General features: G+C 45.9%; 2 protein-coding genes across 2 annotated transcripts in view; one reads left to right on the forward strand and one right to left on the reverse strand.

Annotated features, from left to right (window-relative positions):
- LOC115024432 (serine/threonine-protein kinase LMTK2-like) overlaps window positions 1-6,236 on the forward strand; it is a 29,004-nt gene extending 22,768 nt beyond the window's left edge. The window contains exon 4 of the transcript XR_003834123.1: window positions 6,217-6,236. The gene's annotated coding sequence lies outside the window, so the exon portion shown is untranslated. The remainder of the gene's footprint in view (window positions 1-6,216) is intronic.
- The window catches only part of tecpr1a (tectonin beta-propeller repeat containing 1a), a 14,834-nt gene extending 5,703 nt beyond the window's left edge, over window positions 1-9,131 (reverse strand). Inside the window, 20 exon segments of the mRNA XM_029455961.1 lie at window positions 286-460; window positions 974-1,030; window positions 1,142-1,221; window positions 1,379-1,475; window positions 1,787-2,017; window positions 2,165-2,322; window positions 2,612-2,761; window positions 3,051-3,206; window positions 3,298-3,443; window positions 3,547-3,826; window positions 3,828-4,131; window positions 4,449-4,597; window positions 4,735-4,836; window positions 5,391-5,491; window positions 5,575-5,749; window positions 6,090-6,209; window positions 6,299-6,421; window positions 6,503-6,685; window positions 7,683-7,922; window positions 8,996-9,131. Of these exon segments, the coding sequence (XP_029311821.1) occupies window positions 286-460; window positions 974-1,030; window positions 1,142-1,221; window positions 1,379-1,475; window positions 1,787-2,017; window positions 2,165-2,322; window positions 2,612-2,761; window positions 3,051-3,206; window positions 3,298-3,443; window positions 3,547-3,826; window positions 3,828-4,131; window positions 4,449-4,597; window positions 4,735-4,836; window positions 5,391-5,491; window positions 5,575-5,749; window positions 6,090-6,209; window positions 6,299-6,421; window positions 6,503-6,685; window positions 7,683-7,907 (3,012 nt within the window). The 5' untranslated portion in view covers window positions 7,908-7,922; window positions 8,996-9,131.
- Window positions 9,132-9,571: the final 440 nt, after the last annotated feature.

A 9,571-nucleotide genomic window follows, 5' to 3' on the forward strand; every position in this document is an offset into this window, starting at 1 on the left:
ACCGAGTCCTGGGTCTTCCCCGGGGTCTCCTCCCAGCTGGACGTGCCTGGAACACCTCCCTAGGGAGGCGCCCAGGTGGCTCCTTACTAGATGACCCACCTCAACTGGCTCCTTTCAACACAACAAATATTAAGGAACTTAGATAATCCTGGCAAAACCTTTTCTTTTTGTTTCACGTCATAAACACAGGAGAGAAAACGCTTTAGATCAGATGTTTATGGGTGACTCACCAAAGGCCGTTAAACGGGTTCATTCGTCTGTATTTGTACAATAACTGTGACTCACAGCAGGCGTCAGTGCGGTGACTCCCAGTCGACAGAGTACGTCTCCCTTGTTGCTGATCGCCCACACAGGAACCACGTCCACGCTGCTCCGAGCTGCACACGGCAGGATGGTCACATCGCTCAGTGATATAGGAGGAACCTCTTGCCAGGGCCCTGTGGTGGTCATTTTACACTTCCTGTGCAGGAGGAACAACATAACTCATAAAATGCTGCTGTAGTTTAACTCAGACTAATAATCCGGTTTATTTCTCATCCAGTTAATCCAGGATGAAGTCATTTTGAAAAAACAGTACGCTCTTATTTTGAAAGTTGAAACCATGATCAGTGTAAATACGATTGGATGAGAGATGATCATGTGACACGATCAAGATCACGACAACCCTCCCAGCATGCACTGGGGCAACAGATGAATTCCTTGTGACAGGTGTTATTATACATCTCATCACTGGTCAAGAGTTCGAGTATGTTCTGACTCCATTGCTCTTGCAACCGTCAGAATCTTTTTTATTTCTTGTTGCTCACTGGGTCTCGTTTGTAAAGCTTTCCGCCTGCTGATGAATCATCACATGTAGTTTCCCCGGTGACCAAAGATCAACGCTTTCTCTCTGCTGAATCTGAAAACCTAAACAAACAGAAACCGTCTCGGCCCACTGTGCACCTAATGGGACTAATGATGCTTTTTATAGTACCTGGCCCATCGCCTGCGCCGCACAAAGTCCTTCAGCGTTTTATGGCCATGATATGACCTGCGTGGGGAGATGGGGAAGAGGAAAGACGAATAAATACATTAAAGTCATGACTACGAGGGCAGACACTGACACAGCAGGTGGGTTTGAGGAACGGCGAATGAAACCTACGCTGGAAAATCCGCCGCATATTGCCAGCCTTCTCTGTCCGTCCCCCCGGAGACACTGTAGTCCACGGTCCAGTCCGCCACCTGGAAAACAGCGAATATGGGAAGTGAACACTGAGAACGTGTGTGTGTATTTCTGACTGCACACCTCGTCCGTGATTATTTATAATATATATATTATAGTTTGGTTAAAGTGGAAGGATCTGTGTGTGTGTGTGTGTGTGTGTGTGTCTGTACTCACCCATGTCCACTGAGGGGAGGGGGGTTTCATATTTGTTTTTGTGCACTCATGTAGTCCTGATGCGTCGCTCCACATGTAGCGGTCTGTAGGGAGCCCTCTGAAAGAAACCAAGCACTTTAAATTAGCGCTGAAACTAACGATTCTTTTCTTTGGTCTATAAAAGTAAAGAAACACCAAAATCTAAAAGTTTCAGAATCTGGAATCAGAGATTTTTGACACAAGCCGATGAATCGATGATTGAAATAGTTGCAGCTCAACTTTAAACAACTCATGACTGGGTGTTGGAGACATTGAGACATTGCTGAGTCATGCTACCAAACACAGAAACACGGCAGACGCATTTCACAGATGTGAAAGCACAAACTTCTCTTTAACTTCAATGTCGGCGCCGCTCAGCGAGCGCTCTACCTGTTGGTGTATCCGGTGACAGGGTTCCACCTCTGGTTCTCATAGATGTAGACACTCTTCACGTCTGACTGCGTGTGAATGTTATCTGTGCTGCTGGCCAGTCCCTGGAAGAAGCCTCCTCCGTAGCCCCCGCTGTGGACCCAGGCGGTGTGGTCGTAGCCAATCCCCCACACTATACCTACACTGTTGCACTCCACCATACGGAGGTGACCTCCCACCTGCCGCCAGAACCTGCACAAAGGAAACATGTTTGAGTATTTAGATTATTATATATATTATATATTATATATTATATTATATATTATATTATATATTATATTATATATATATATATAAAATATAATATATAAATCCTAAAATGGGCAATGCTCTTCTTACATCTGGTCGCAGGGTGTGGGGTAAGGCATGGCCTCCAGACTAGCGGAGGGCTCACTGACGAAGATGTCTCCTTTGCAGGTGATGGACCAGACGGCCTGTTTGGAGGGCGGACCCTGGATCCCCCTGGAGTCGCAGCACGAGACACTCAACAACGCCAGCTGGAGCCAATAGGAAGGGAGGGGGGGGGGAAGGCAGATAGGAGGAGAAACTTTATGTCATTATAATGTTGTGCAAGACCAGACCACACAATAACAATTCCCCTCTCTGATGTTAAACACAGAGGGAAATAAAAAGGAAATGGTAACAATGAGGAATCACAAATCACACACACATAGGCTATTCTATGTGATCTCTTGATAACTAATGTAATATAATTAAAAATAACAGTTTGGAGCCCCCCCCCCCCCTTGTTTTTGAGTAAAACTGTCGTGCAGTATTCATACGAACCCAATCTTGCATCTCGAGCTCTGTGGCTGCTGACAATCTGATTGGCCACCTTTGTTTAGTCCGCTCAGGAGTGTAGATGGCAAAAGAGTGTTTGGAGTCATTCAGCACAGGGACCAGGATGGTGACCTCGTTGATGAAGGCGTGCAGGTACTGGGAGAGAGGGACGGGGACGAAAAGAGAAAACATGTAAAGAAGGGAAGAAAGAAGAAGAAGAAGAAGAAGAAGAAGAAGAGAAACGCAGCACGGACTCATTTAGTTGCCTGAGGTCTCCATTTTATTAACATACATTGTGACCTTTACAGTATCACAGCATCAATATCCACACACACACACACACACACACACACACACACACACACACACACACACACACACACACACACACACACACACACACACACACACACACACACACACACACACACACACACACACTTACCTTCTTCTCCTCAAAAAAGTTATAATAGATGAAGAGGATGCCGTCCTTGTTGCCCTCCGGTCCTGAGAACTGCTCCAGGGCAAAATGAACGTCTATCCACTTGTGTGGCTTCCAGTCTCTCCACCACTGCATGGTTCCCTTCTTCACCCACACAGACTGCGTTCAGGCGGAGGAGGGAATTAAATACGTAAATAAAAGAGCACCAACACAAAGACAGAAGCGCGTAGATCACGACCTCTCAACATACCTGTTCTACGGCTTGTTCGTAATGTCTGAAATTATCCATCTCTCTTTTGGTCCGCTCATTGAGCTGATCAAAGATTTGTCTCCTCCAGGCGGCCGTCTGGGCCGGGGTGACAGACAGACTCATGGACTGGACGGACTGCACCAAAGCTGGGGAGGACAGAAAGGACAAATCAATAAAGGAGAAAGTTCTTGATGAATTCATGAAGAGCTTTCATAGTTCAGCTGCTCGATTACTAATCATTTAACTCACAAGCGTTCATAGAGTTGAACCAGTTGAGTTGGGAGTGACTGTCCACAGAGCAGCCGCCCCCACTGACCCACGCCCACAGAGGGTGCTCATCTGCCCCATACGGGTCCTCCATGGCCAGCGTGTATGTGGCCACTGATGACAAGCTGCAGGTGTCAGCTGAGTCCGCCGCTGCTACAGTCTGCGCCTGCACCTCCTCCAGATCCACGTTACTCCACTGGGGGACGAGGGGACCTCCAGACTGGCTGGGGGAAAGAGCTACACTAGCGCTGGGGGCTTTGACACTCTTCTTCTCCGGGGACGGGGTCCTCCTCCAGAACAGCCGGACCGGCAGGACCGCCCTCTCTCGAGGTCTTTCCTGGTTCTCGGTCAGAGACGAGTTCAGAGATGAAGCTGTCGCTGGTCACTTTGGGGATGCGGGGTTTGGGGGTCTCGACAGGTTCGTCTGTGGGGGCAACAACAGAGGATTCTGGGGGGGGGGAGGCGACGGGGCGGCTGGCTCCATCTGTAGATCCTCTCTCTGTGTCTGATTCCACATCGCTCACTGCTGACTGAGCACGCGCCTCACCACAGAAGTAACATCCAGCACTGTGCAGGGAGAAGAACGGTAGTGATGTATTATTGTTTTCACAGCAAGCAGTGTAACGTTGCTGCGATGCCCTGAACTGGAACAACTGCTTCCTGCATCTTCAACTGATTACAGAACAATTATTCTATCAAGTCGAGCACATTTTCAACACACTTATATGTAATAACAGCACATCTAACGACTGATCTGTGTGCCGCTCTGATCATGTCGGCTGCGACTTATGGCAGATTGTCTTAAGACGTGAGAAGGTGACAGACTTTAAAAGTCTCGTGTATGTTAGGCATGAGGTTGTGTGTGTCCGCTGAGGCCTCTCCACCTCTGCAGGCTGCTCGCGCTGGCACTGGAGTGGGATCGGTCTCCGTCTCGGGGGACGGTGACGGCCCTCCAGGTTTTCCCGCTCAGTTCACTAGAGGTCACGCCTTGTCGTAAGTACACCGCCCGATCCTCACAGCTGATAGCAAACACCTACACAACAACAACAACAACAACAACAACAGGTTGACTTAAATATCCACATCCTATAACTTGAGCCTAAAAGCGATGTGGCAATGCTAAAGTAACGAGTGTGACGCAGCGTGTGCAGCCAAGGGGCTGGAATTCACCTGGTCGTTGAGTCCTACGTTGATCATGGTCATTTCTCCGATCATGCCGATCCAGCCGGAGCCACAGGGGTTGTGGGAGTTCACGCCGCGCCTGAACCACACCTGGCGAAGCAGGAGAGTGGGGGACATCTTTAGCGTAACACACACTCATCTGCTTGGTTAACAGTTGAGCCTTAGTTTAGTTCCTCTTTCGTCTGGCATGTGAAATGAATAAACTCTGACAGTCTTAACAAAAGCTACATGTTTAAACTGTATATGCATCTACTGCTTTATAACTGTGTTATAAGGACTTTTACTTTGTCCATAATCAGTGTGATACTTGTGCTATTGAAGCGTATTGAAGAGTAAATATATACATTTAAAATAAATGTAAATGTCACAGTTTGTCCCCTCGTCATCGGGGGACGAGATAAAGACCAATCCCCTCCTGAGAGCTGCAGCCTCCATCGCCCCCGTATTATGAGTTACTACGAGCTACCGTGAAGGAATGTATAAAAACATGTAATAAACAATTAAGTAAGATATTGGATAATAACAACGAAGCTTAATCAGAATAACTATTTATTTAAAAAGAAGGTTTTTAAACATATTTGCAGCAGAATTTCGATCCTGTAGTCGTGCGTCTTTTTAAAATGTTAATTACAGAATCTTCTTACCTTGTTGTCTTTGGTCAAAGCCCAAACAACGTTGATCCCCACGGCTACATGTGTGGCTCCCACATCAGGACTGGGGGAGTCCACCTCCGCCCAGGAAGTACCTGACATGCAAAACAAAGATGGTTTTCAATAAACACAATAAACACAAACCACGTTCTCTTGCAGCGCCAGTGAGCCGGTGTACCTTTGGGGCAGTCTCTGCTGATGCCCTCCCTCACAATGAGCTGGCCCTCCCACAGCACCGCCCAGATCAGGTCCACCGGGCCACAACTGATCTGGATCACCTCCCCGGGGAGGGACACCTCCTCCCACGAAGAGCCTTCAGGGTTCAGGTGATAGATTCCTTCTCTGAACCAAACCTGGAGAGAAAACGAGAGTTTAGATCATCAAGATCTGCAAACACACCTTTAGTCTATAACCTAATTTTTAAATGCATTAAATTAAGACAAATCATACGTAAAGATTACATTTTAAAAAGCATCACAGGTTTTATGAGCTGCGTGACAGCAAAAGGTTCAGTAGTACAAACTGAGAGATATGCTTACAGAGTTAGTTTGTCTCTATTAATCAATGATGGCACTGAATCTCATGTTATAGCAAACAAGGAGTCAAAGGTCGTTAATGGCACAGACTTGAAGTACGTGCGTGTGTGTGTGTGTGTGTGTGTGTGTGTGTGTGTGTGTGTGTGTGTGTGTGTACCTTGCCCTGCAGGGACACGGCCCACAGTGACAGACGACCTCTCGGCTCCTCGTTGATCTCCCAGCCTCCACAGCTGATGTCGCTGAAAGGATCTGGTAGAGTCGTCTCCTGTGAGGGAATCTGTCAGCACACACACACACACACACACGGAGTGAGCAAACAGAAAGCTTTACGCACACACACACACACAAACACACAGTGTAACCCACCTTAGCCCAGGTGTCCATGGCTTTGTATGTCCTGTAGCGGAGCCATCGCCTGCGACGGACACAGGAGTTCCACTTCTTGTCTTTGGTGTAGTAGGCGGGAAAGTCAATGGCATAGGTCCATCCCTGAAGATACAAACATCTCAATCACTAAAACAAGCAACAGAAGTCGGTATATGAAAGCTAAGAGAACAGTTGGACACTCACCTTTTTCTCCGTGGGCTCTCCTTCAAAGTTTTCATCCACATGCCAGTCCCCCTCCCACTCCCAGCTGCCGGAGGGAAGCAGGAAGTTGTCGAGAGGTTGGTGTTGCAGACCCGTGACATCACTCCACTGCCAGCGGTCGCTTGGCAACAGACGTTCCGAGAAACTATCGACGGGATTCCAGCGCTGACAGAAAGACAGAGACGTCATGTTGGAGGACACACCGGGCAAGACAGCACAGTGAAGGCAACTTCTGGCTCTGACAGCTGTAGCCAATGTGGGGCCTGCATTCTTTATAATGGCCAGCAGGGGGCAAAAAGGGCCAGACTGTATAGAGGTCTATGAGAAAATGTCCCTACCTTTCACTTGATTTATTACCTCAGTAACCCTCTTCCTAATGAGCTCGTGTCTTCAACACAGCATGATGTTCATTCTGTAAGTTTAAGGCCCATTTAGAGGAAAGTAGACGATAAAGCAGCGTATGCTTCAGGGCGTGGCTCACTTGTGATTGACAGGTCGCTACCACGCTTTGAGTGTTGTCCGTCTTTTAGTCTTAGAACGTTAACCCTTTCACAGTGTGCGGTCCGTTCATGAAATGTAATAGTTTGCCTAAAATGTATGTTGTACTAAGCTCCACCCTCTTGTGCCACCAGAAAACAAGATGGCGGCAGCCAAATTGCTAAGCTTTTAAACCGTACGCCACAAACCAAATGTATAAATCTATGGTGTTACCCATGTCTCCCATAACCCAATCCAAACACGTTCTCTCCCAATTCCACTGTGAAAAATGACCAAAGAGCGGATGTGGAGGGATGTAGCTGGACAGGAAGTCACTGTATTGACCTGATGCTCATAACCTGACAGCTGTGCGGCAACAACCTGATGGTAAAAGGTAAACACTGCATTTATATAGCACTTTTAAAAAAAGAAGGTGCTTGTGGAGACACACAGCTGTGAGTTGGCAACAGAGGAAGTGGGACACTGCTGTTTCAGGATGTTGCACTCAATCACACACACAACATAACTCCAAGGGGAACTCCACATTTTCAATATCGCGTAAGATATAAAGGATAGAAACAGAAAAAAAGGCATTTTTAACGCTCATAGTGAAAGAGAAATACCATAGCTTCCTTTCTTTGTGTATTTATAATCTAATGTTCATTGTTTGCGAGAAGAGACCCACTTGATTCTCGTAGGTTTCCTCCTGGTAGCGGACCGGCAGGTCGGAAGCGTGGACATTCAGGTAGATGTTGTTGTCACAGGCGATGCCCCAGCAGCACTGCTGAGCTGCAGTCACCCGCTTGAACTCCATCTGGGCGTCACGGCACTGCTCCCACAGCTGCCCCGCCGTGGACAGGCTGTAGACCCGGCCGTACACGTCCACCGCCCACAGCAGGGAGACGGGCATGGTTGCACCGGGAACCTGGAGAACAAGAGGAAGAAGTTTCAAACATCACATATATAATCTGTATCTGCTGGTTCCAGTGTGTCATCGGAGATGTATCACACCATCATGTATAGCTGCTTACAGTATGTCCACTACAAGTATTCACACATGTACACATGTATCTTGTAAGTTGACAGGGTTTTATAAAAATACTTGTTTATTTTCGAGAGTAATTGAATAATCGTTCTCAAAGTTCAAGGTCTCTTTGAAGGTCTTGTTCAGTGAGTCTCAAATCCTTAAATATGACATGATATTTTATGCTAATATGGTATAAAAGAAAGAGAAAACACGGGAATGTCAGCTCAAATGACATGTTGATATGTTCTTCATATTTGAATATCGCTAAATTTCCCTTTCAAATTCTCAAAATGTCATGTCAGTTATTTAAAAACAAAAGTTAAATGAGGAAATTATGATGTCAGACTTTCCCATTTCTCAACAACTGTACAATAAAATCACATGAAATTAGACGTAGACAAAGTCAGAGTCATCCTGAACAGAAAACCTTTGACATCTTCCTATTTATCTTATTTTCTTTGTTAAATTAAACATTTTGTAAAGTGTTAATGTCACATACATCAGGGTCATGTGTTGAGGTGGCACTGATCCATGCTCACTGTGTGTTTGTGTTTGTTGACATGTGACTGACCCATAATCTACATCATGCACAACGAATGTAAAACATTAATTAATAAAACAATACAAGGCTGGTTGCTTAAAAGCTTCCTGTAAGTGGTCACCATTTCATAACATTGCGTAACTGGCAGGGATGCTGCTGCTAAAAGGCGTATCCCCTGTCACCTACATTCAGTAAGTGCACTAATAACAACACACTGAAAGTAAGGACACAATCATGCTACTGCTACACAACGACACGCGCTTACACACGCGCTTTACTGTACTGCAGGTGTGGACGACACATGCAGTGAACACACGCTCAGTGTGCAGTAAAGGGCTTTAACGACAACACTCAGCTTGCTTTTGGTGCAGGCTTACAAAGCTAAGCCCTCTGGAAATAGCGAATTAACAAGAGTTCAAAACACACCAACCTTGAGCTTCCTCTCATAAACCGTGGAGCGCGTGAAGCTTCCCCGCTATTCTTGCAGCGAGATGAGATGAATGAACAGCTGTTTTAATCATATTGTGTCGGGAACCCTCTGTTATTCACATCATTTCTCTCCTACGTGAAACCGGAAGTGCCGCTTCATTCCTATTGGTTGTTTCCGCGGTGACGTCAACGTCCAGCAGGGGGCGCTGCTGGCTCATACACCGAAGAGCACAGTACAGTTCATTTACTTTACTTTTTTATTTCTCTACATTTGTCTGCTAACTTTGATTTTGCATACACATATGTGAGCAGACAAAATACATGTATTATTATAAATGTTATGTATTTTTTTTACACTACACACATTCACACACAACTTCCCTTTTTTGTATTGTTATTTAACCTTTTTATCTAATTTGTATTTATGTTATTACAATTTACACTTCCAGCTGAAATTAAGTTTTTTTTAACTTTTAATTGTATGTTGTTAAATGATCTATAAACCTTATACAGCTGAACAAAGACAAACTAGGCACACGTGTGAATATAAATTGCTGAAACAAGGGCTTTTAAAATC

The sequence above is a fragment of the Cottoperca gobio genome, chromosome 19 (genome assembly GCF_900634415.1).
Source record: "Cottoperca gobio chromosome 19, fCotGob3.1, whole genome shotgun sequence".
In the NCBI taxonomy this organism is placed as follows: Eukaryota; Metazoa; Chordata; class Actinopteri; order Perciformes; family Bovichtidae; genus Cottoperca; species Cottoperca gobio.